The following is a 27,295-nucleotide window of genomic DNA, read 5'->3' as shown; positions in this document are numbered from 1 at the left end:
CTTTTAATAATTTCAACATGGAGTGTGGATAAAAGACTAAGAGATAGTTGATCCATTAGAATGAAATATATACAAAATACAAGTACAAGGAATCAGTCTGTCTTCCCCCGGGTCCTCTTCTAACAGGTGCATATACCTGACACTTAAAATAGTGGCATGCCTAGCTTCCCAGACAGAAGAAACAAGATCAACTGTCAACATTTTTCCCTCTCCTACAACTGATAATCCTGGTCGTATCCACAGCTTCCTAGAGGTCTGAATGAAAGCTGGAATGACACATCTCAGAGTCCTTATGAGACTAAAACGTGACGCAGCAGAAAATGCATTGGTTAAAAAGTGGGGTTTCCTCCGGCCCTAGAAGCTGTTCTGCCCTGATCTACCTTGCCCGCTGCTCCGAGCTCTCCGGGTACTTGGACTGTCCGAGGAGGCGGGGAAACCGTTTAAAAGATAACTCATTAGGAAACGAGACAACTCTAGCCAAATAGAAAAAACATGGGCCTATTTTCTAAACTTGCCCCTTGAAACTGTCAAGGGCGCACAAGCCCAGCTACGGCTAACCACCCAGCCCGGGAACACCGTCCCGCGGCCCCTGCGGCCCGGCTGCAGAGTCCTCAACCCTGGGGCCGGCGGATCTTCCCAGCATCACCGCCGGGCTCCAGAGTCCCAGCCCCAAGACCCGCCCCCCATCCCCCAATGGCCTGTCCCCCGCCCCGAACCCCCAGCCCGCTCTCCACCCTCCAGTCCCGCCGCCTGGCTTCCCAATTTACCTAAGGCCCGGCGTGCTGCGGCCTGCTCGGATCTTCTGCACCCGCAAGGGGAGGCCCAGGAGACAGCTCAGAGCCGTAGACACCCTCAAGATCTGCCCGCCCTGGTGCGGAGAGCAGAGAGAGAACATCAGATGGGCAAGCTCAGTGCCACAGCCCGGACGGCAGCCGCAACGCGCCAGGCTTCGAGCTCGGCACTCACCCCTTCCATGATGCTGCCGTCCACCTCGACCCGCGGGCCCGCCATGGGGGGCGTCCTGGGGCCTGGCCAACCGCGACTCAGCCTCGGCCCGAGCGGGAGGAAGAAGAGGCGCAGGCTCCTGCCTTGCAGCTCCGGAGGCGCGGTCCTCGCTCGGGGCCGCGGGGTTCCACGTAGAGGTGGAGGACGCGCCGGCTCCGGCAACGCCCGACCCAAATCAAGCCGCTCTGCGTGCAGACGCCGGCTTAGCCCGGCCCACAGCCAGGGCGCATGCGCGCCGCGCGGCGCTTAAAGAGGCGGTGCCCACAAAATTCCGGCAAATGGGAAGCTGTCCAGCATGTGGGGTGGTGGCCGGGGAGGTTCCCTGGAGCGTGGAAAGAAATGTGTCCCTGGAAGACTTGCGCACTGAACACAGCAAAACGCGCAGGTTGCCGAAAGCCTCCCTTTCAACTCTAGTCGGATCCTCCAGTTGTCTCGCAGGCTTGTGCAAGCATCTGTGTTTAGCTCTGTTTTCTCGGGGATCCCGCCATACCCAGAACTGGAGACTCTTAGAGCTGAAGATGTAGGAAAGGTCCCTGCTATGCACCGACCACCTTCTCTCTGGTCGGGTTTGCTTTCTCTGCATCCTGTCCCTTGAAATGTGTGTCCCTGGTGCATTGATGATACCATGACCCTCTCGTTCTTCGTGTGTGTGTAGAGTATTATCTTTTTCTTCTGCTAGACACCATTTATTTGGGGATGAGTGTTAAAGGACAGAATCAGAATCAGTGATATAATGCTCAAAAAAGCCAAAGTTATGCCACCTTGTCCGAGAATGAGTGCAAGTTCATGACTACAATGAACAGTGCCACTAACGTAATTCACCTCAGAGGAGGACAGGAGCAACAACCCGCTTCTTGATTCCGCTTGTGGTTCAGTTCCTATATTAACTGAGTACCAAATCATATGCAAGCCTCTAGGTAAGCAAAGAAGAGTAAGGTATTTTCTGCCTCGAAGTTATTGGAAGTATATTGTAGAGACTGAGAAGTGATAAATTATAATGTCATTCTTCTTAATGATAATAATGTACTGTACTTATCTTACAGTTAAGAGGGAGCAGCAATTAGAATATGATAAATCATAAAAAAAAAGTCAACATTTATTGAGCACTTAGCCACTGCATGCATTCACAACCTGCTGAAGTACTTACTGTTTTTACTCTGATTTACAGCTGCATGTGTTAAACAATTTGCTACAAGGCCACACAGTTAACTAGCATACTGTGATATGAACCATGGTGCTCTGATGTGAACACAATTGTCTCCTAATCCCAACATTCCACCACTTTTGTAACAGAGAAAGCCCTGGGAATGCATATACTTTACCCAATCTCTGATACCAAAAGCAGACAAAGATGACATGGAGAAGAAAAATTTATAAATTTTATAAATTCATATGCACCAGGATCAATCAAAATGTTAACAAATAAATCCAACAACGTTTATGAAATACTATACAGTATGACCAAATTGGGATTGGATATCATTCTAACATTAGAAAGATGTTATGATGTTATATCAAAAACCTAAGATGCCATTAATAGATGAAGAAAAAGCATTTGAAAAAAATCAAGATCTATTTATGATAAAACAAAAGCAAATGAACCTAGGAATAAATGTCAACTCCCTTAACCTGATTAAGGACATCTGGAAAACTCTACAGCAAAGTTCATTCTTAATAACAGTAAATAATGGTAAAACATAAGACACCTTTTAAAATCAAAACAAGATAGTAATGCCCACAGTTATGGCTTCTTTTCAACAGATGATGGAAGTCTAGTCAGATTTTACAATAAAGAGATGAAAGACACAAGACTGGACAGACAAAAACAACACAGTCATTATTCACAGGTGATATGATTACCTACATAGAAATAAAGCCATTTGCAGCAACATGGATGGACCTAGAGATTATCATACTGAGTGAAGTAAGTCAGACAGAGAAAGAGAAATACCGTATGATATTGCTTATATGCAGAATCTTTAAAAAATGATACAAATTAACTTATTTACAGAACAGACTCACAGACTTAGAGAATGAACTTATGGTGGGGGAGGGGATAGTTAAGGAGTTTGGGATTGATATGTACACACAGCTATATTTAAAATAGATAACCAACAAGGACCTACTGTATAGCACAGAGAACTCTGCTCACTATTCTGTAACAACCTAATTAGGAAAAGAATTTGAAAAAGAATAGATACATGTATGTATAACTGAATCACTTTGTTGTACACCTGCAAATAACACAACATTGTTAATCAACTGTACTCCAATATAAAATAAAAAGTTAGAAAAAGAAAACCTCAAAGAATCTTTAGATATATTATTGAAAATATAGTTTCAATAAAATTCCTATCAAATCCCCACGGGACATTTTTAAGGAGCCTGACAAGACAATTCTAAAATTTATATGAAAGAACAAAAGTGCAAGAATAACTTAAAAAGAATGAGGTGAAGGGTACTTGTCCTCTCAAAACCCAGAATTTCTATGAAGCTAAAGTAATTAAGATAATGTGAGATTGGTACAGTGATAAATAGATTACTTAGAGCCCTTAAACTTATTTCTTTGACAGATGAGATGGCAGATCAGTGGGTAAAGAACTCTTCAGTTTATGGTGTGGAAACAATAGGTTAACCGTAAGAAAAAATGAAATTGGATTTGTATTTCACACCATACACAAAAACCATTTCAAGATGATTTAAAGACTTAAATATCTCCCACCATATTTAAAAAATTAACTCAAAGTGGGTCAAAGCCCTAAATGTAAGAGCTAAAACTATAAAACTTTTAGAAGACGATATAGATGTAAATCTTCATAACCTTGGATTAGTTGATGGTTTCTGAGCTATGACACCCAAAGCACAAACAATTTTTTAAAAATAAATTGGACTTCAATTTAATTTAAAAACTTTTGTGCTTCAAAGGTTACTATCAGGAAAGTGAAAAGACAAACTAAAGAATGGGAGAAAATATTTGTAAGACATATATCTGATGAGTCTAGTATCTAGAATATATAAAGAACTATTACAATGCCAAAATAAAAAGACAACCCGATTTTTAAATGGGCAAAGGATTTGAATAGACATTTCTCCAAAGAAGATATACAAATGGCCAATGAGCACATGAAAAGATGTTCAGCATCATTTGTCATTAGGGAAACCCAAATCAAAATCACAATGAAATATTGTTACTGAACGCCACTTGAAAGACAATTCAAAGACAATTCTCCCAATTCTTGAGAGGCTAGTGTTGGTAGGAAAGGAAAGGTTGCTTTATTTCGGAGGCCAGCAACCGGGGGTGGACTCCTGCAAAAGAACAAACTCCTGATTGTTGCTCAGGGGACAGGGCCTTTTAAAGGGGAGTTTCAGGGCCCTATAGGCAGAGGGAGGGAACAGAACAGCACAGTGAATTCTGACAGTCATCTTGAAATAAGTAATGTGGTGGTCTGATCAGCATCATCTTGGTTGTTTCAAGATTACTGATTAATCTTTAGTTCCAGGGTTTGTTCCCATTTATTTGAGGCCAGTTCTCAGAACTGTGGAAGCTTATGTCACGGCTTCAGTTTGGTCATCATGTAGTCATCCTCCTCCACCTGGTGGAGGCTTCAGTAGCTGCAAAACAGCTCACAGGATATGGCCCAGAATATTATCTATAGCCCTTAAGGAGGAACTAAAGGTCCTTGACTATGCTTAATGATTAAACTATTATTATTTGGTCTCCTTTGACTGTTTTCCTTTGTTTCTGCATTTTCTCACTTCTCTGATTAAACTTATTCTTTGGCTAAAGTTTTTCCACAGATGAAAGGCAGGCTGAGGATATGGGGGGTGGGGGACAAGGACCATAGGGTCCTGCTCCATTTCAATATCACTTTATATCCACTTGCATGGTTATAATGAAAAAGACAGACAATAACAAGAGTTGATGAGGATGTGAAGGAACCAGGACCTTCATACACTGCTAGTGAGAATGTGAAATGGTGCAGCCACCTTTGAAAACAGTCTGGCAGTTCCTCAAAGAATTAAGCATAGGGTTATCGTGCAACCCAGCAATTCAACTCCTAGGTATACACCCAAGAAAAATAAAACACATGTCTATGCAAAAACTTGTACATTAATGTTCATAGCAGCATTCACAATAGCCCCAAAGTGGAAACAACCCCAATATCTATCGACTGATGAGTGGATCAATGAAAATATTTATATCTTAAAAATGAAATATTATTTGGCCATAAAAAGGAATAAAGCACTGATACATGTGTAAAATAGATGAACCTTGAGAACATTAGCTAGTCATAAAAGCCACATATAGTATGATTCCATTTATATGAAATGTCCAGAACAGGTAAATTTATAGAGTCAGAAAATAGACTAATAGTATCAGGGACTCAGGGGTGGGAAGGAGTTCCAGAATGGGAATTGATTGCTAATGGGCATGGGGTTTCTTTTGGGAGGTGATGAAAGTGTTCTGGAATTAGATGGTGGTAATGGTTTTACAACTTTGTACATATGCTAAAAATCTCCGAATTGTTCACAAAAATCTTTCTCTTGCCCCCTTGCAGTCATTCCCCATTCTCACCCCCAGTGCCAGGCAACCACTAATCTGCTTTCTGTCTCTATAGATTTGCCTTCTCTGGACATTCCATATAAATGGAATCAGGCAATATGTGACCTTCTGGATCTGGCTCCTTTTACTTAGCATAATATTCTTGAGGTTCATTCATGTTAAAGCATGTATCATTACTTCAGTCATTGTTAGTGATGAATAATATTCCATTATATGAATACACCACAGTTTGTTTATTCATTTACATATGGAAGACATTTGGGCTGTTTCTAGTTTTTGGCTAATATAAATAAGGCTGTTAAGAACATTCTTGTACTAGTCTTTATGTGGACATATGTTTTTATTTCTCTTGGGTAGATACTTAAGAGTAGAATTGCCAGGTAACAATCAATCATTCAATTATTATTATTATTATTATTTTTTGGCCGCACCAGCGCAGCTTGTGGGATCTTAGTTCCCCCACCAGGGATTAAACCCAGGCCCCCTGCAGTGGAAGCTCGGAATCCTAACCACTAGACCACCAGGGAATTCCCTCAATTAAATTTTTAGAAAGAGAAGAAATGGGTTATTTGGTTCTTTTGAGCTCAAGTGAAAGGATTAACTAGTGAATATGTGGCATACCTCTTGATGTTGGAAGGAAGGATAAGGAAACATACCATACTGAATTTGGAAGCAGTAATCATGTTGAGGTAAAGAGTATAAAAGAAAAGAAGTAAACTAGACATTTCCTTAGAAGGTAGAGTCAAAGGGAAAGTTAAGAGGAAGAAGGTAGTATAGGGTCTCTGGGAAGAAAAATAACTCAATTCAAAGGCACAGCTACTTAATCTTTTTATACAAACACATGTATGTAGTATTATGAAATATATTATTGGTGCCTATAAAATGTTTTGTTAGTGGGAAAGTTAAAAAAAAAATCAAAGTTCTTTGACTATCCCAGTTTTTCTTATAAAGGTAATGATTTAAATTTATTGCTTACAGTTTTTTTTTTTTTTTTGTGTGTGTGTGTGTGTGTGTGTGTGTGTGTGTGTGAAATACACTGAGAGGCAAATAAGGCAAAATTTAAAGTGTGAGTTTGAGTAATATCAGGCAGTGAATTTGTGAAGTACCTGAGATTTTGTTTTACGGCCACTAATCTTCAGTGTTGAGAATTTATGATTTTGTCTTTGTTCCGGTTTTGTTCTCTGTAATTCTTTAGACATCTGTACAGATTTTCATTCCCTTATAAGAGGAAGAACAGACAAATATCATCCTGGACATTTCCAGAAATTAGTTTCTTAGTTGCTGTGAGGAGGATTGACCATTAAAGCTCTGATCTTTGTTTTACCAGTTCCACTGACCTCAATTTGACATTTCTCCAAGAGGCAAATAAATAAAGGTAGTATGTCTGACATATCTTGCATATGCTGGGCAGCTACATCTGACAGATACCCTAAAAAGGAAAGATAATGTTGATGACATTTATCTTAGACATTATGGTAACCTTGTTTATATTCCATGAAAAAAAAAATCGAAAAGCCAGTTTCGGTAACCGAGAACACAATGCGAGTAAGAAATGCCCGTCATTGGGAAGTATTCCAGTATAGACTTGACTCAACTAGCGGTACAGATCCTTGCTACAAAGTATAGAAATGTCCCATTTTCTGTAATCAAGCGGTTACAATACAAGCTGAAGGAAGGTTTTTGTTTTTGTTTTTGCTTTCTCCTACTTACCCCCTCAGATCTTACTTCAACGTAAATTTCTCCAGGTGAGTGTCCTTCCTTTGTTTCCTTAACATACTCCATCTCTCCCATTACTGGCACTGAAAAGATGATCGTTGGCGCACATACACTTAACACAGCTGTGCCTTACCAAACTCTGTCCCTGAAACTAAAAATTTGGGCAATCCTCCTCCCCACTTGTCTCTCCTCCCGCTCCGCAGGGCTTCCCCACCCCACCCCCAGGGTTATCTCAGCCCCGCCCCGCTCCCTGATTGGCTGTTGGGTGGGAGGCTCGTTCCTTCGCTCTCCATTGGCCGCTCAGGCCTCAGGGGAAGGCTCGTTTCCCGGCTCCCAATAGGTTCCCCCGCGCAGGCAACTCCTCCAACTTCAGAGCCATGGTCATTTCCGGAGTAAGATGGCTGCAGCGCGTGTGTTGAGGACCTGGAGCCGGACTGCTGGGCGTCTGGTAAGCAGGTTGGGCAGATCTGAGGTCGGGAAGGAGTGATTTGTTCGGAGTCACCCGGGAGAGGTGTGTTACTTTGTCCTCCGTGTGCTTCGCGTACAGGGCTCGCGTGATGGAGAGGTGGAGGGATGTAGCAAAACGAAGGGCAGGGAAGGTGGCGCCCAACCTGTCTGGAGACCCACTCTCTCTCCTTACCTGGGCGCACTTATGTCGTGACTCGGTCGCCCTCCCGCTTCATCTGCACCCGAAGCCCAGCTATCCTTTCGTTCAGTAGCCTTTCATTGAGCACCATCCGGGTACCGGGCATTGTAGTAGGCACTGGGGAAACAGAGATATACTATATTCATTAAACATTTATTGAGCACCCCTTAGTTTCAGACACTGATAATACGACCCCTGCCCTCAAGGAATTTACAGTCTAGAGAAAGAGATTGGGCAAGGAAAGCGTAACACCATAGGTCCTTGCCTCCAAGCAGCTGAGAGGCTCGAGCTTTGTTCTTTGGGTTTACACCTATCTCCTACATTTGCAGCAGTATCTTTCCAACCTTTTAAATCACCAGAGCTAAGACCCACCACCATTTCTCCTTCATTTCTCCCCTTTCACACAGTCTTCTAGCACCAAACGATTAACATCCCAATAATCATAGTGTTTCATCCTATTTGCATAGCGTTGTTCTTCCTGGGTCCCCTCTTCAGAATTTTCCTATAGTGTTGGGCCCCTGATCTTACAAAACCTTCCAAGAGCCTGCTATGTACCAGGTACTGTGCTAGGAATTGGGGGTGCAAATATGAATAAGACAGACACTGATTTCTGCCCCCTCAGAGTTTAATTACAGCCTTGTGGTGTGGCACGGGGGAGAAAGGCAGAGATAGACATTAAAACAAGCAATTACAGCACAGCATGAGAAGATGGAACAAGTTGCCTAGAACTACAGAGACACACAGGAGGGATCTTGGGGGGTCAGAGAGTTCCCAGAGGATACTGTATAATCTGAGATTTGTGGAAGCTGAGTAGGAGGTAACCAAGAGAAGAAAGCTCTTCTCAGCAGCACGTTACTGGGTATTGGCCTCCCTTCTTTTGAAAGCTCTCCATGCTTGGCTTCTGTGACACCAACTTCCTGGTATTCTTTTTCCTACATCTTTGAACACTTTATCCCAACCTCCTCCTCTTTCCTTGCCTAACTTTTAAATATTGGTGTTTTTAAGGGTTCTGACTTTGCCCCTCTGTGTGCTTCTTGCGCTTCCAGGGTTACCTCATCCACTTCTTCAAATTTAGTTGCCATTTATATGCTGATGATTCCTGAAGTTCCCCAGTCTTCCAGCCAGCTTTACTGCTGACCCATATATCTCACTGTCCTGGAAATCTTCAAATTGCGTGTATTTTAGGTGTTTTTCAGCTGTAAGTAATAAACCCAACCAATAAGTAGGAAATCAAGTATCTGTGTATACAAAGCATCTGAAAGTTAGATGGCAGCTGGGATTGATTAAGTGGCTCATCATTATCAGGGTTGTCATTTTAGCAATTCATTTGGCCTTTCCCTCAGGGTCACAAGAGGGCTGCTACAACTTTGTATTCAGGGCAGTAAGGAGGAAGTGGTGGTACCATCCAGACTCACTGGCTAGAACTGTGTTACATGGCCACTGCTAGCACAAGGGAGCTTGGAAGGACTAGGCTTTAGCCACCTCACAGTGACTGTTATAATGCCTCCGAGGAACATCAGACTCTAGGCTCTGGAACTAAACCTTCAAACCTGTTTCTCGTGATTCTAGCCTGTAAATCTCAAAAATCTAGTCATTTTTCTCCAAACTGTCTCCAGCTGCAGATATCCTGGAACTTCCTAATTTGGACTTTCTACCTCTAATCTTGTGCCTCTCTAACCCATTGTCCATAGTGTAGCCAGAGTGATCTTATAAAGTAGGACACAAATTTGAGAATGTCATTTCCTTGCTTAAAACTGCTCTCAGCAAAATGTTCAAAATTCAAATGACAATGAAGCAATATATGATCTGGATCTTTCCAACCTCTCCAGCTTCATTCCTTGCTAAAACCTAACTACCCAGTCCCCACTCTGACACTTCACCCTTAGCTCACACTAAACTACACTAGAAGTATATTGAACAATTTCAGTTAATTGAACACAGGCTGTTTTCTCTCTCTTGACTCCAGACCTTTGCATGTCTATTTCCTCTGCTTTAAAGACTCTTGCCTTACTCCCCTATAGACTTCTCTGCAACACATCTCACCCCCTGGGTGACTCCTACTCAACCCTAGGTCTTACTTCACTTTCTCCAGGTAGGTTCCCTCCTTTGTGTTTTCTTAACACTATCTCCCCCATTATAACACTGTTGTAATCACCTGTTTACTTGCTTTTATCTTTCACAGTATGGACTATATATTCCATAAGGGAAGGAATCACATCAATTTTGTTTTCTAATCCTAAATGCCTGGCACATAGTAGGTACTCAATAAACATTTGTTGAACGACTCAGTAAAAAAAAAGTCTATTTTTTTCCATATGTTATAAAAAATCATAAGCAACAAGAGGTCTTATCACCTAAATTAAGAAAGCCTTATTATGTTGTGTTTATACTCCCCTATGGCATCATGCGTTTGACTTTTGATTAACTTATCCTATTAGCTTGAATTTTTCTATTTTGTCTGTCTTCCTGCAGCAAAGTGTAAGCAATTTGAATTCAGAGACTGTATTCTGTATCTTATTTAGCTTTTAATTCTCGAGCACAGAACAATCCTGTTTTTAGGTATACTCAACAACTGCCTGCTGAATTATTACTAATTTATTTCCTTATTATGTGAATCTGCTAAACTGTCTTTTCATTACTCTGTATTTTTTGTGTGTTGTTTATAGAAGACAATGTCTTTCATACTTGAAAAATTTTTTCTCCTCCCTTCCATTGTTTAAAAATAAATTTATCTATTTACGTTTGGCTGCGTGGGGTCTTCATTGCTGTGCGTGTGCTTTCTCTAGTTGTGGCGAGTGGGGGCTACTCTTTAGTTGCGGTGTGCAGGCTTCTCATTGCAGTGGCTTCTCTTGTTGCGAAGCACAGGCTCTAGGCACGCGGGCTTAGTAGTTGTGGCTCTCAGGCTGTAGAGCACAGGCTCAGTAGTTGTGGCTCACGGGCTTAGTTGCTCTGCAGCATGTGGGATCTTCCCGGCCCAGGGCTCGAACCCGTGTGGATTCTTAACCACTGCGCCACCAGGGAAGCCCCTCCCTTCAATTTTTATCCTTCTGTTTTCCTTTTTTATACCTTTAGTCGGCAGCTTCACTAATGGGTTTTAGCTTTCTCTTAATAGCCACTCAATCACTGTTTATCACATAATGCCTATTGCACGTATGTTGCTTTCTTTCTTTTTCTACTCTAAATCTTCTCAGCCAGGAGCCTGTTATTTCATGCCTCAAATACAATAATTGTTTCTTAACTTTGTCCTTTCTCTCAAAGCTTTACCTGTTATGATCTAACAAACACACACACACACACACCCCTTGACTAATTTCTTTTTTTTATGCTTTCATTTTATTTATTTATTTTATACAGCAGGTTCTTATTAGTCATCCATTTTATACACATCAGTGTATACATGTCAATCCAAATCGCCCAGTTCATCCCACCACCACCCCCAACCCCCGCCGCTTTCCCCCCTTGGTGTCCATACCTTTGTTCTCTACATCTGTGTCTCTATTTCTGCCCTGCAAACCGATTCATCTGTACCATTTTTCTCCACATATATGTGTTAATGTACAATATTTGTTTTTCTCTTTCTGACTTACTTCACTCTGTATGACAGTCTCTAGATCCATCCACATCTCAACAAATGACCCAATTTTGTTCCTTTTTATGGCTGAGTAATATTCCATTGTTTATATGTACCACAACTTCTTTATCCATTCGTCTGTCAATGGGCATTTAGGTTGCTTCCATGACCTGACTATTGTAAATAGTGCTGCAAAGAACATTGAGGTGCATGTGTCTTTCTGAATTATGGTTTTCTCTGGGTATATACCCAGTAGTGGGATTGCTGGATCATATGGTAATTCTATTTTTAGTTTTTTAAGGAATCTCCATACTGTTCTCCATAGTGGCTGTATCAATTTACATTCCCACTAACAGTGCAGGAGGGTTCCCTTTTCTCCACACCCTCTCCAACATTTGTTGTTTGTAGATTTTCTGATGATGCCCATTCTAACTGGTGTGAGGTGATACCTCATTGTAGTTTTGATTTGCATTTCTCTAATAATTAGTGATGTTGAGCAGCTTTTCATGTGCTTCTTGGCCATCTGTATGTCTTCTTTGGAGAAATGTCTATTTAGGTCTTCTGCCCATTTTTGGATTGGGTTGTTTATTGTTTTAATATTGAGCTCTATGAGCTGTTTATATATTTTGGAGACTAATCCTTTGTCTGTTGATTTGTTTGCAAATATTTTCTCCCATTCTGAAGGCTGTCTTTTTGTCTTGTTTATGGTTTCCTTTGCTGTGCAAAAGCTTTTAAGTTTCATTAGGTACCATTTGTTTGTTTTTGGTTTTATTTCCATTACTCTAGGAGGTGGATCAAAAAAGATCTTGCTGTGATTTACGTCAAAGAGTGTTCTTCCTATGTTTTCCTCTAAGAGTTTTATAGTGTCTGGTCTTACATTTAGGTCTCGAATCCATTTTGAGTTTATTTTTGTGTATGGTGTTAGGGAGTGTTCTAATTTCATTCTTTTACATGTAGCTGTCCAGTTTTCCCAGCACCACTTATTGATGATACTGTCTTTTCTCCATTGTATATCCTTGCCTCCTTTGTCATAGATTAGTTGACCATAGGTGCGTGGGTTTATCTCTGGGCTTTCTATCTTGTCCATTGATCTATATTTCTGTTTTTGTGCCAGTAGCATATTGTCTTGATGACTGTATCTTTGTAGTATAGTCTGACGTCAGGGAGTCTGATTCCTCCAGCTCCATTTTTTTCCCTCAAGACTGCTTTGGCTGTTCGGGGTCTTTGGTGTCTCCATACACGATTTATGACTTTTTGTTCTAGTTCTGTAAAAAATGCCATTGGTAATTTGATAGGGATTGCATTGAATCTGTAGATTGCTTTGGGTAGCATAGTCATTTTCACAATATTGATTTTTCCAATCCAAGAACATGGTATATCTCTCCATCTGTTGGTATCATCTTTAATTTCTTTCATCAGTGTCTTATAGTTTTCTGCATACAGGTCTTTTGTCTCCCTAGGCAGGTTTATTCCTAGATATTTTATTCTTTTTGTTGCAATGGTAAATGGGAGTGTTTCCTTAATTTCTCTGTCAGATTTTTCATCATTAGTGTATAGGAAGGCAAGAGGTTTCTTTGCATTAATTTTGTATCCTGCTACTTTACCAAATTCATTGATTAGCTCTAGTAGTTTTCTGGTGGCATCTTTAGGATTCTCTATGTATAGTATCATGTCATCTGCAAACAGTGACAGTTTTACTTCTTCTTTTCCAATTTGTATTCCCTTTATTTCTTTTTCTTCCTTGATTGCCATGGCTAGGACTTCCAAAACTGTGTTGAATAATAGTGGTGAGAGTGGACATCCTTGTCTTCTTCCTGATCATAGAAGAAATGCTTTCAGTTTTTCACTATTGAGAATGATGTTGGCTGTGGGTTTGTCATATATGGCCTTTATTATGTTGAGGTAGGTTCCCTCTATACCCACTTTCTGGAGAGTTTTTATCATAAATCGGTGTTGAATTTTGTCGAAAGCTTTTTCTGCATCTATTGAGATGATCATATGGTTTTAATCTTCAATTTGTTAATATGGTGTATCCCATTGATTGATTTGTGTATATTGAAGAATCCTTGCATCCCTGGGATAAATCTCACTTGATCATGGTGTATGATCCTTTTAATGTGTCATTGGATTCTGTTGAGGATTTTTGCATCTATATTCATCAGTGATATTGGTCTGTAATTTTCTCTTTTGTACTATCTTTGTCTGGTTTTGGTATCAGGGTAATGGTGACCTCATAGAACGAGTTTGGGAGTGTTCCGTCTTCTGCAATTTTTTGGAAGAGTTTGAGAAGGATCAGTGTTAGCTCTTCTCTAAATGTTTGATAGAATTCACCAGTGAAGCCATCTGGGCCTGGACTTTTGTTTGTTGGACAATTAATCCTTTTTCTTCAATAACCCACAATGTATGAGTTTAAACTCTTTAATCTGACATTTACAGTCATCAACAGTTTGGTCCTTGAGCTCCTTCCACTGCTCCCTTTGATAAATTTGATCAAGGCAAATCATACAACTAAACATTAAAAAATGGGCAGAATTGAATAGACATTTTTCCAAAGACAATAGACATTTTTCCACATGGCCAGCAGGCACATGAGAAGATGCTCAACACCAGTAATCATCACGCAAATGCAGAGTAAAACCACAATGAGATATCATCTCACACCTGTCAAAATGGCCACCATCAAAAAGAACACAAATAACAAACGTTGGCGAGGATGTGGAGAAAAGGGAACCCTTGTACACTGTTGGTGGAAATGTAAATTGGTGCAGCCACTGTGGAAAACAGTGTGGAGGTTTCTCAAAAAAACTAAAAATCGAACTACCATATGACCCAGCAAAGCTGCTCCTGGGTACATATCTGAAAAAAACAAAACACTAATTTGAAAAGATATATGCACTGTAATGTTCATAGCAGCATTATTTAGAATTACTCAGATATGGAAGCAACCTAAGTGCCCATCAACAGATGAATGGATCAAGAAGATGTGATATACATACATATATATATATGTATCTATATACATATATATGTAATTGAATACTATTCAGTCATAAAAAACAATGGAATTTTGCCATTTGCAGCAACATGGATGGACTTGAAAAGCATTATGCTAAGTGAAATAAGTCAGAAAAAGAAAAGTACTGTATGTAATCACTTATGTGTGGAATCTAAAAAATTCAACAAACTAGTGAATAGAACAAAAAAGCATCAGACTCACAGATATGGAGAACAAGCTAGCAGTTTCCAGTAGGAGGGAGGGAAATATAGGCATGACAGTGTGGGAGATACAAACTTATGGATGTAAGATAGGCTCAAGGATGTATTGTACAACATGAGGAAGATAGCCAAAATTTTGTAAGAACCATAAATGGACTGAAACCATAATTTTTTTTAAAGTGTGATATAATCAGGTATTAATAACATTGAAATGTTAACTTTCAAAATAAAATATTGTACCTTTCACACACTTAGGTTTTGATATATCAAATGAAATACATTCAGTCCTACTTATTTCTGTAACATTGTATTTTATTGTTTTTTTGTTTGTTTGTTTGTTTTGGGGTTTTTTTTTGCGATACGCGGGCCTCTCACTATTGTGGCCTCTCCCGTTGCGGAGCACAGGCTCCGGACGCGCAGGCTCAGCGGCCATGGCTCACGGGCCCAGCCGCTCCGCGGCATGTGGGATCCTCCCGGACCGGGGCATGAACCCGTGTCCCCTGCATTGGCAGGCGGACTCTCAACCACTGCGCCACCAGGGAAGCCCTGTATTTTATTATATTAGGATTTTATATAAAATATCAATAGTTAAATCTAAAGAGTCATCTATAAATTATGATAAGAAAACCTTTGGGGACAATACTATGTGTGTTTTTCAGTGTTTTTAGATGCTAAAGGAGTCACTTTTTTTTTTAAGAATAAGAAAGTGACTATTTATTTATAAATTTATTTATTTTTGGCTGGGTTGGGTCTTATTTGCACGCGGGCTTTCGCGGTGAGTGGGGGCTACTCTTCATTGTGGTGTGTGGGCTTCTCATTGCGGTGGCTTCTCTTGTTGCAGAGCACAGGCTGTAGGCACGTGGGCTTCAGTAATTGTGGCTTGCGGGCTCTAGAGCGTGGGCTTCAGTAGTTGTGGCGCACAGGCTTAGTTGCTCCGCGGCATGTGGGATCTTCCCGGACTTGTGTCCCCTGCATTGGAGGGTGGATTCTTAACCACTGCGCCACCAGGAAAGCCTGCTAGCAGTCACTTTTGAATTCTTTAGTTGTTTTATTTCAGGAAGCCTTTAATGACTCAAATACACCTACAAACTGTTGTGTTTATATAGAAAACATTGTTAAAAGTTTTTACTTTCATAGGGAATTTTAGGCAAGGATCATAAGCATGTGAACAAATCAGGATATAATTTTACTAAACAAGGGAATTCCCTGGCAGTCCAGTGGTTAGGACTCCCTGCTTCCACTGCAGGGGGCACAGGTTCAATCCCTGGTTGGGGAACTAAGATACCGCATGCCTTGCTGCATGGCCAAAATAAATAAACAAAAGAACAAGAAAATATTCTGTGTGCTAGTGTTTGAATTCCTTTGGTTTCTTGAACAGAAACTTGTCACAGATGCCAAGTGTTCTGATTTCAGCCTAGATAATTTCATATTGTTTATATCGTGATAATGATTGTTCTACTTTTAGAATAGACTTGAAATTCAATATAGAGATACTTAGAGATACGCCATTAAGATCATTTATGAAAGCTTTTACTGTTTTGTTTTCTCATCTCTAGATTTGTGTCCGCTACTTTCAAACATGTGGTAATATTCATGTTTTGAAGCCAAACTATGTGTCTTTCTTTGGTTATCCTTCATTCAAGTGTAGTCATCCACATCAGCTGCTGAAAACAACTGCTGGTAAGTATAATCTCAGAAAAGCCTGTATGACATAATGTTTTGTATTTATTCAGTAGTTGAAGACTCATCAAAGTAAAAAAGTTGACCTTTTACTTCTAGCCTGGCCCTCCTTGCTCTCCCCACATCTATCCAATTCTCCTTTTCTTTTCTTTTTTTTTTTTTGCTCCCACTCCCCTTTCACATACTTTCCCTTAATACTTGTGTTTTCATAATGCTGGGACTGGGTTCTCTTGGGCCCTCTGTTCTTTATCATATGACTAAGTGCAACAGTCAGCATTGATATGACTTAGATTAAATTGTTGACTTAGTAGATTGTGTCCTTGTACTCACTGTATTACTGTTTTTTGGATGAGGCACTTAATCTGTCATGTTAAGATAGTGTGATGAGGTGCTTGTGTAAATAGAAAGTTCTCTGACTTTTACCACTTAATTACCTTTCCCCCAACTTTTTCTACCTTGCAAAGAACTTGAGACTTAAGTATTAGATTTGGCAAAGGCACTAAAACTTTTTTTCCTGATGTTCTATTTAGAACCCTGGTAAAGAACCCTAGACTTTTGTTACAGCATTAAGCTTTTGACAGATACTTAGTGCCTTAGTCTGTGCTAGTGATGAAAAATAACAGGATTCCAGGCAGATCCAACCCCTGAGATCAGTTAGTCCTTCCATGCCTTGAATATGTCTTCTTCCACATCACCCTAAGATATGTAAACCTTATCTTTACCATTAAAAAAAAAATTCTATTTTCAAAAGTTGATCTTTTGTCTTTACTTCTCAGAGAAAATAGAGGCCATTCAAGCAGAAACTCCAACTTCCTACCCTAGTCTCTAAACACTTAAGGAGCTTTGGGTTACTAGCTGTGTAACCTTACGCAAGTTACTTAATTTCTCTCTGTTTCATCATTTGGAAAATGGGAGTAACATAGTATCCAACTTTGTATCCTTGTGAGAGCAAATCCATTCAACACAGGTAACTGACTGATCAACTACGTTCCAAGGCACTGCTCTACATACTTGGGATATACCCTCTTCCTATTCTTCCTTAACTCAGTAAACAGGCTAGAAACCTGAAGCCATCCTGATACTTGTCTCACATCACGTTGGTTACCAAGATATAGTAATATTACATCTTAAATGTTTCTTAAATCTGTCTTCACCTTTTCAGACAGCTTTGAAAATATGTAAATATATTAAGTTCTATACTTCAGTTTCTTACCTACAATAGCCTCCTAACTGCTTTCTCTGCCACCCCTCCCCCAGTCCTTTCCATCACACTCCTGCCAGAGATATTTTTCTCTAAAATTACACATATAAAGTTATAGGTCTGAAATTGTAGATGGGACTCCTATCAGCCAATTATTGCTGAATAATAACCTTCCCCACAACTTAGTGGCTTAAAGGAACAATGATTTATTGTTCATCAGGATTCTGGGAGTGGGTTGGTCAGGTGGTTCCTCTGCTGGTTTCACCTGGGCTTGCTAATGTGACTGGATTCAGCCACAAGGTCATCTGCTGGTTTCACCTGGGCTCACTAATGTGAGTGGATTCAGCTACAAGGTCATCTGGGTTGGAAGGTCCAAGATGGTCTTACTCATATGTCTGACAGATGGTGCTGGTTTTTAGCTGGGGCATCTCATTTCTCCTCCACGTGGTGTCTCTCATCCTCCAGTAGACTAGAACAGCTTCCTTACACGGGGATCTCAAGGCACATTCCAAGAGGGAGAAAGGGGAGGCTGCGAGGTCCTGTGAGACTTGCACTCCAGAACCTACAACTTTACTTCTGCTGTATTCTATTGGTCAAAACAAGTCATAGGCCAGCATAGATTTAACTAGTGGTAAGATAAACTGTACCTCTAATGGGAACAGCTGCAAAGAATTAATATTATATACCATAATTATTTACTGCTGGTTCCTAATTACCTCTAGGATACGTTCCAAACACCTCACCTCATCATGGCACAAAGCCTTAAATCTGTGCTGATTTCTTGCCACGTAGCCTACCTATCCTCAGCTGTACGGAAGTGTTTGTCATTCCCTAACCATGCTGCATACTATCATATTCCCATGCCCTTTCACATGCTGTTCCTTGCATAAGAGGTGCCATGGTGTACTTACTTGCCATTTTTTGATTACTTCAGTTGGTTTCCAATTCTTTATTATAACTCTATGATAACTATTCCTGAGCAGAAATCTTCGTGTACCTCTCTATTTCTTCAAGGAAAAAAATCTTAAAAGTAAAATTACCTATGGAGTCAAAGAAACAGACTTTTTTTTTTTAAGGTTTTTGATTCTTAATGCCAAACTTTTTCAGAAAGGTTCCAGTTTATACTATGAGCAGGAGGCTGTGAGAGGGCCCAACTTACTAGAGAGGAAACAAGGGGTGCTTAAGACCTCCGTATCAAAAATGTATTTTGTATTTCTTAACTACTAATCTCCTCATATTTATTAAAGAAAAATTTCCTACCTTAATCAGCTTGTTGCATATTTTATAAGCAATTTTGATTAATAGTAGTTTAAAGATAGAGGAGCGCTCTTCAGTCACTTCAGAGCCATTTGTTAATTTGGAAAAGTGAGAGCATCCATACATACTTTCTGTCTTGGGAATAATTACCATAACTTATCATTGGCATCTAAGTGTTATAAAGAGAGTGTAGAAATTTGAAAAGGAGTAAAAAAAAAATGCTAAGAGAAAATAGAAGACTAAAATTTAAGAAGTTGGTAGAACATCATTTGGGTGAATAAGAATTTTCCAAGTCTTCTAGGAATGGATCTGCCTGATCTTTAGACACTGGGAATGAGAAGAGTTGTATGAAGTCAAAAGAGATTTAAGAGCAGGCCATTGATGTTTATTATAGTTTCATAACATGAAACAAGGAGATCCAGCTGAGTCTCCCTTTGTCTAATATCTTGTTCTGTTTTCTGTTCATTGCTCTTACTGCAAAATCTCATTTGTTGGAAGGGCCTCCTATACCCTTGTAAAAGAACATTATTTTGGAAATTGGAAAATGTCAGTTCTGTGGCAATATCAATAGGTCTGTGTCACTGAATGATTTATATAAATCTTGGGTGGTTATGAATGATGGTTATGCTTTTCAACATTATAAAATGCTTTTTAAAATCTATAAAAATGGAATAATTTCTGCCTCTGCTTGAGAATATTTTCTAATTTTAGATGTCAAAGCATCTGTCTATTAACAATACATTACATATTTAATGAGATCATTTCTCATTTGTCTTTGAAGCCCTACAGGGACAGATTGTTCAGTTCAAACTCTCAGATATTGGTGAAGGGATTAGAGAAGTAACTGTTAAAGAATGGTAAGTTATTCTGAAAAATTTTTTAAGTATAAAAATAATTTGAGTAAAAATAAGTAGAAATCTATTTAAATTGAGACATCGCTTTCTGTAATATATAATGATATTTTTAAAGCAATAAGGTAAATCTAGTTTGTGTTGCCAATATGCTGGTGGCACAATTCATCCTACAGTATGGCATTTTATTCAATGTAATTTATTAAGGATTATTTTTTCCTCATTTAAAATATTTTTTCACTACCCACCCCTCACTTCAGCTAAAAAAGAGAAATTTGCCTCTAAGACATATTAAGTTGATATGACCATGTGTTTTGAAAAGCATTTAATGTATGAACTTAGAGCTTTTTACCAAGCTATTTTAAAATAATCATGTAGTCTAAGGTCTCTTTACCGAAAATTACTTAAGAATGCAAGTACATTTAACTCACCATTACCTGAGAGTTTGCCTATATTTTTAGAAAAGTTTACAATATTAAACCAAAAGGCATGAATCAAAAAATAGTTTTTGAAAGGTTAAAAAAATGTTAAAAAAAAAAAAGGCTTGAAACAAAAATTAAAAAGCTCTTTACTTAGTCATCCTTCTATCCCTTTTCTTTCTTTCCCTTTCTGGAAAAAAAGGAAACACCTCTGGGTACTGAAATAATTTTCAAAGATTTCTAGAAGTAACAGTTAAGGTGAGTCAATAGATTCTCTCCCACAATTGTATACTGTTAAAGGTCCTTTCAAAAATCTGATTCAGCCACCTGAACATTCTTTCACTGCAGTTCTCATTATAATTGCTTTGTAGGTTAGAAGAGGACTATAATAACATAAATGTACTTTATGATTTTGTATCTATTGCATTGTGGGATCAAGGAAAGAGTGATGACCTCAGGTCAGAAGAACCTGAATTTGAAACTTATTAGCCATCTTAGAAACAAAGACTAAGAACTCAAACTAAAATTCATGAAATTAAAAAGGATGTGTATTGAGGATATCAATTTTAAAAATTTAATTCTAGAAATAATAGGCATTATTAAAATTTGATAAAGCCTAAGACAATAAAAGGAAATAACTTTTAAAATACATTTTTCATATTTGAAGCAGAAAACCTGACAAATTAATTAAATTTTTGGATTATAGATCTATGAATTTTTAATTATTTTGAAATTTTATATATATATATGTATATATATATATATATATATTTTTTTTTTTTTTGGCGGTATGCGGGCTGCTCATTGTTGTGGCCTCTCCCGTTGCGGAGCACAGGCTCTGGATGCACGGGCTCAGCGGCCATGGCTCACGGGCCCGGCCGCTCCGCGGCATGTGGTATCCTCCCGGACCGAGGCACGAACCCGCGTCCTCTGCATCGGCAGGCGGACCCCCAACCACTGCGCCACCAGGGAAGCCCTATATTTCTTGAAGAGGCATCAAAGAGCCTCTGGAAGCCACTGTAGTCTCTTCTGAAACATTCTTTGGTATACTATCTGGGACCAAATGCTGGGCTCAGTGGATACTGATCTAATTCAGTGTAGTATTTATATTGTTAAGATGATCTGTATTATCATTGCTCATGTAAAAGTGTCTTGCATCTTTTTCTTTTAGGTATGTAAAAGAAGGAGATACAGTGTCTCAGTTTGATAGCATCTGTGAAGTTCAAAGTGATAAAGCTTCTGTTACTATCACTAGTCGTTATGATGGAGTCATTAAAAAACTATATTATAATCTAGACGATATTGCCTATGTGGGAAAGCCATTAGTAGACATAGAAACGGAAGCTTTAAAAGGTACTGTATATATATGTTCATCTATTTTGCCAAATTGATTACTGCTGTCCTTTTGTCATTGGGTACCAATTGAAAGTGGAGTTTACTTTTAACAACTTACAGGATTTGATTTGGGGGTTTAGAAGCTGAAATCAGGAGACTAGGAAAGGTACTCTGTGATGCATGATTATCTTTTGACCAGTTACCATGTTAAAAAACATGTACAGTAATACTTCATTTATCTGGAGGCCTACCTTCTGGAAACCTTGGTGTTCAAAGAAGCAACAAGCTCTCTTGGGAATTAAAGATTCAAGCTTTAAACACTGGTCACTAATGAAACTTAGAATATGCAAAGATTAAATCTCATATAATGGGATTGCTCTGTTTGCCGCTGATATGAAAACCGAAACACACTCATTGGTGATGTTTATGAGAGCCAAATTTCTTAAAGAGAAGCAGAAGACAAAAGGAGGAAAATCAGAATGAGAAGCAAAGAAACTAGCATTCAGAAGCAGCAGCAACCATAGAACTCATAAGCAGTAGATGTCCTGACAAAAGGGAATTCGTTATGAGAATGTTACTGGAAAATTAAAACAGTGCGCTGTCCCTATGGTAGCAAATAGCTGGCTCTCTACATCAGAAGTTCCCTTTGGCATTGTTGTAATACACCAAGGTTATGTCATCTAGAAAGCTTGATGTGTGGGCAGGGGGAGCAAAGTCTGTGATGCAACCCTAAGCCCACAATCTATCTGGAAGTGCTGAGGTAAAGACATTTCAGTAGTGTAATTTGGAAGTCTAGAAGGAGCCTGAATTAGAGTGGCTGGTTGACTCTTAGTCCTGCAGTCTGTACAATAATATAATAACTAATATCATAGTCACACTTTATAGTTTATAAAATGTTTCACACTTAGTATTTTATTTATTCTTATTTGTGAGGTATTCCAGCTTAATGGATGAAGAATCATTGGGTAATTTGCCCAATGGCAGTCACAAAGCCAAATTTAGAACTTGGATGTCCTGAGTCTTTGTCAAGAAAATTTTCAGCTATAACATGTTGCCTCCAAAAGCTGGAAGGTAACTTATTAAAGCCTTCCTATTATTTATTTAATTTCTATTATTATAAAAACAGGATGCATGCATTGTAGAAAGTTACAAAATGCAGAAAAACAAAAATAAGAAAACGAAAACGCATTCCTACAACTCATTAATCACCACTCCTTTTTTCTGCGGTACGCAGGCCTCTCACTGTAGTGGCCTCCCCCGTTGCGGAGCTCAGGCTCCAGATGTGCAGGCTCAGTGGCCATGGCTTACAGACTTGCTCCGAGGCATGTGGGGTCTTCCCGGACTAGGGCACGAACCCGTGTCCCCTGCATCAGCAGATGGACTCTCAACCACTGTGCCACCAGGAAAGCCCAATCACCACTCTTAACATGTTAATGTATGTCATTCCAGACATTTTTCTAGGCACATGTACATATGCATTTTGTTTTTTTCTTTTCTCCCCACCTTCATTGGAGTATAATTGCTTTACAATGTTGTGTTAGTCTCTGCTGTACAACAAAGTGAATCGGCTATATGTATATATGCATCCCCATATCCCCTCCCTCTTAAGCCTGCCCTCCTATCCTCCCTATCCCATACCTCTAGGTTGTCACAAAGCATCAGCTTGATCTCCCTGTGCTATGCAGCTGCTTCCCACTAGCTATCTATTTTACGTTTGGTAGTGTATGTATGTCCATGCCACTCTCTCACTTAGTCCCAGCTTCCCCTTCTCCCCCTGTGTCCTCAAGTCCATTTTCTACATCAATGTCTTTATTCCTGCCCTGCCACTAGGTTCATCAGTACCACTTTTTTAGATTCCATATATATGCGTTAGCAATACGGCATTTGTTTTTCTCTTTATGACTTACTTCACTCTGTATGACAGACTCTAGGTCCATCCACCTCACTACAAATAACTCATTTTCATTCCTTTTAATGACTGAGTAATATTCCATTGTATATATGTGCCACATTTTCTTTATCCATTCATTTATGTTGCTTCCTGTCCTGGCTATTGTAAATAGTGCTGCAATGAACATTGGGGTACATGACTCTTTTTGAACTATGGTTTTCTCAGGGTATATGCCCAGTAGTGGTATTGCTGGGTCATATGATAGTTCTATTTTTAGTTTTTTAAGGAACCTCCATACTGTTCTCCATAGTGGCTGTATCAATTTATATTCCCACCAACAGTGCAAGAGGGTTCTCTTTTCTCCACACCCTCTCCAGCATTTATTGTTTGTAGATTTTTTTGATGATGGCCATTATGACAGGTGTGAGGTGATACCTCATTGTGGTTTTGATTTGCATTTCTCTAATGATTAGTGATGTTGAGCATCTTTTCATGTGTTGGCCATCTGTGTATCTTCTTGGAGAAATGTTGATTTAGGTCTTCTGTCCATTTTTGGATTAGGTTGTTTTTTTTTGCTATTGAGCTGCATGAGCAGCTTGTATATTTTGGAGATTAATCCTTTGTCAGTTGCTTCTTTTGCAAATATTTTCTCCCATTTGAAGAGTTGTCTTTTCATATTGTTTATGGTTCCCTTTGCTGTGCAAAAGCTTTTAAGTTTAATTGGTCCCATTTGTTTATTTTTGTTTTTATTTTCATTACTCTAGGAGGTGGGTTAAAAAGGATCTTGCTGTGATTTATGTCATAGAGTGTTCTGCCTATGTTTTCCTATAAGAGTTTTACATGTCTGGCCCTACATTTATTTATTTTATTTTATTTTTAAAATCTTTATTGGAATATAATTGCTTTACAAGGGTGTGTTAGTTTCTGCTTTATAACAAAGTGAATCAGCTATACATATACATATATCCCCATATCTCCTCCCTCTTGCGTCTCCCTCCCACCCTCCCTATCCTACCCTTTAGGTCTTTAATCCATTTTGAGTTTATTTTTGGGTATGGCATTAGGGAGCATTCTAATTTCATTCTTTTACATGTAGCTGTCCAGTTTTTCCAGCACTATTTATTGAAGAGGCTCCTCTTTTTTCCATTGTATATTCTTGCCTCCTTTGTCAAAGATAAGGTGACCATATGTGCATGGGTTTATCTCTGGGCTTTCTATCCTGTTCTATTGACCTGTATTTCTCTTTTTGTGCCAGTACCATACTGTCTTGATGACTGTAGCTCTGTAGTATAGTCTGAAGTCAGGGAATCTGATTCCTCCAGCTCCATTTTTCTTTCTCAAGATTGCTTTGTCTATTTGGGGTCTTTTGTATTTCCATAAAAATTGTAAAATTTCTTGTTCTAGTTCTGTAAAAAATGCCATTGGTAATTTGATAGGGATTGCATTGAACCTGTAGATTGCTTTGGGTAGTGTAGTCATTTTCAAAATATTGATTCTTCCAATCCAGGAGCATGGTATATCACTCCATCTGTTTATGTCATCTTTGATTTCTTTTATCAGTGTTTTATAGTTTTCTGAGTACAGGTCTTTTGTCTCCTTAGGTAGATTTATCCCTAGGTATTTTATTCTTTTTGTTGCAATGGTAAATGGGATTGTTTCCTTAATTTCTCTTTCTGAACTTTCGTTGTTAGTGTATAGGAATGCAAGAGATTTCTGTGCATTAATTTTGTATCCTGCAACCTTACCAAATTCATTGATTAGTTCTAGTAGTTTTCTGATGGCGTCTTCAGGATTTTCTATTTATAATATGTCATCAGCAACAGTGACAGTTTTACTTCTTCTTTTCCAATTTGTATTCCTTTTATTTCTTTTTCTTCTCTGATTGCCGAGGCTAGGACTTCCAATATTATGTTGAATGATAGTGGTGAGAGTGGACATCCTTGTCTTGTTTCTTATCTTAGAGGAAATGCTTTCAGTTTTTCACTATTGAGAATGGTGTTGGCTGTGGGTTTGTCATATATGGCCTTTATTATGTTGAGGTAGTTTCCCTCTATGCCCACTTTCTGGAGAGTTTTTATCACAAATAGGTGTTGAATTTTGTTAAAAGCTTTTTCTGCATCTATTGAGATGATCATATGGTTTTTATTTTTCAATTTGTTAATATGGTGTATCACATTGATTGATTTGCATACATTGAAGAATCCTTGCATCCCTGGGATAAATACCACTTGATCATGGTGTATGATCCTTTTAATGTGCAGTTGGATTCTGTTTGGTAGTATTTTGTGGCGGATTTTTGCATTTATGTTCATCAGCGATATTGGTCTGTAATTTTTTTGTGTGTGTGATATTTGTCTGGTTTTGGTATCGGGGTGGTGGTAGCCTCGTAGAATGAGTTTGGGAGTGTTCCTCCCTCCACAATTTTTTGGAAGAGTTTGAGAAGAATAGGAATTAACTGTTCTCTAAATGTTTGATAGAATTCACCTGTGAAGCCATCTGGTCCTGGACTTTTGTTTGTTGGAAGATTTTAATTACAGTTTCAATATCATTACCTGTGATTGGTCTGTTTATATTTTCTAATTCTTGTTGGTTCAATCTTGGAAAGTTGTACCTTTCCAAGAATTTGTCCATTACTTCAGGTAGTCCATTTTATTGGCATATAGTTGCTTGTGGTAGTCTCTTATGATCCTTTGTATTTCTGCGGAGTCAGCTGTAATCTCTCCTTTTTCGTTTCTCATTTTATTGATTTGAGTCCTCTCCCTTCTTGATGAGTCTGGCTAAAAGTTTATCAGTTTTCTATATCTTCTTGAAGAACCAACTTTTAGTTTTATTGATCTTTACTATAGTTTTCTTCATTTCTCTTTCATTTATTTCTGCTCTGATCTTTATGATTTCTTTCCTTCTACTAATTTTGGGTTTTCTTTGTTCTTTTTCTAGCTGCTTTAGGTGTAAGGTTAGATTGTTTATTTGAGATTTTTCTTGTTTCTTGAGGTGAACTTGAATTGCTATATACTTCCCTCTTAGAACTGATTTTGCTGCATCCCATAGGCTTTGGATTGTTGTGTTTTTGTTGTCGTTTGTTTCTAGGTGTTTTAAAATTTCTTCTTTGATTTCTTCAGTGATCTCTAGGTTATTTAGCAGTGCACTGTTTAGCCTCCATGTATTTGTGTTTTTTACAGTTTTTTTTCTTGTAATTTATTTCTAATCTCATAGCATTGTGGTTGGATAAGATATTTGATATGATTTCAGTTTTCTTCAATTTTCCAAGGCTTGATTTATGACCCAACATGAGATGTATTCTGAAGAACATTCCATGTGCACTTGAGAAGAAAGTGTATTCTTCCACTTATGGGTGGAATGTCCTAAAAATATCAATTAAGTCTACCTGGTCTATTGTGTCATTTAAAGCCTGTGTTTCCTTATTTATTTTCTGTCTGGATGATCTCTCTGTTGGTGTAAGTGGGATGTTGAAGTCCCCCACTGTTACTGTGTTACTGTTGATTTCCCCTTTTATGGCTGTTAGCATTTGCCTTATGTATTGAGGTGTTCCTATGTTGGGTGCATATATATTTATAATTGTTATGTTTTCTTCTTGGATTGATCCCTTGATCATTATGTAGTGTTCTTCCTATCTCTTGTAACAGTCTTTATTTTAAACTATTTTATCTGATATGAGTATTGCTACTCCAGCTTTCTTGTGATTTCCATTTGCATGGAATATCTTTTTCCATCCCCTCACTTTCAGTCTGTATGTGTCCCTAGGTCTGAAGTGGATTTCTTGTAGACAGCATATATAAGGGTCTTGTTTTCATATCCATTCAGCCAGTCTTTGTCTTGGTTGGAACATTTAATCCATTTACATTCAAGGTGATTATCGATATGTATGTTCCTATTACCATTTTCTTAATTGATTTGGGCTTGTTTTTTTGGTCTTTTTCTTCTC

General features: G+C 38.8%; 2 protein-coding genes across 8 annotated transcripts in view; one reads left to right on the top strand and one right to left on the bottom strand.

Annotated features, from left to right (window-relative positions):
• RTCA (RNA 3'-terminal phosphate cyclase) overlaps nucleotides 1-7,519 on the bottom strand; it is a 28,923-nt gene extending 21,404 nt beyond the window's left edge. Inside the window, exons 1-5 of one of the 4 annotated variants that reach the window (XM_067040665.1) lie at nucleotides 7,280-7,519; nucleotides 6,907-6,998; nucleotides 6,676-6,787; nucleotides 967-1,327; nucleotides 768-868 (exon numbers count right to left, since the gene is read on the bottom strand). In XM_067040665.1, coding sequence (XP_066896766.1) covers nucleotides 768-868; nucleotides 967-1,011 — 146 coding nt within the window. In that variant the 5' untranslated portion in view covers nucleotides 1,012-1,327; nucleotides 6,676-6,787; nucleotides 6,907-6,998; nucleotides 7,280-7,519. Of the gene's footprint in view, nucleotides 1-767; nucleotides 869-966; nucleotides 1,546-6,675; nucleotides 6,788-6,906; nucleotides 6,999-7,279 lie in introns of those variants that run through there. The other 3 variants (XM_067040661.1, XM_059077727.2, XM_059077738.2) reach the window with 3 other exon arrangements.
• Nucleotides 7,520-7,656: 137 nt separating this feature from the next.
• DBT (dihydrolipoamide branched chain transacylase E2) overlaps nucleotides 7,657-27,295 on the top strand; it is a 48,347-nt gene continuing 28,708 nt past the window's right edge. For 2 of the 4 annotated variants that reach the window (XR_010841816.1, XM_067040486.1), the window contains exons 1-4: nucleotides 7,663-7,733; nucleotides 16,275-16,398; nucleotides 19,638-19,713; nucleotides 21,298-21,479. Coding sequence is in view for 3 of the 4 variants with exons in the window: in XM_067040486.1 (XP_066896587.1) it covers nucleotides 7,683-7,733; nucleotides 16,275-16,398; nucleotides 19,638-19,713; nucleotides 21,298-21,479 (433 nt within the window). In the remaining variant the exon portion in view is untranslated. Of the gene's footprint in view, nucleotides 7,734-16,274; nucleotides 16,399-19,637; nucleotides 19,714-21,297; nucleotides 21,480-27,295 lie in introns of all 4 variants that reach the window. The other 2 variants (XM_059077583.2, XM_067040489.1) reach the window with 2 other exon arrangements.

Source organism: Kogia breviceps, chromosome 1, assembly GCF_026419965.1.
Source record: "Kogia breviceps isolate mKogBre1 chromosome 1, mKogBre1 haplotype 1, whole genome shotgun sequence".
NCBI lineage: Eukaryota > Metazoa > Chordata > Mammalia > Artiodactyla > Physeteridae > Kogia > Kogia breviceps.
Note: the sequence above shows the minus strand (reverse complement) of the source record. Positions and strands in the feature narration are given on the sequence as shown.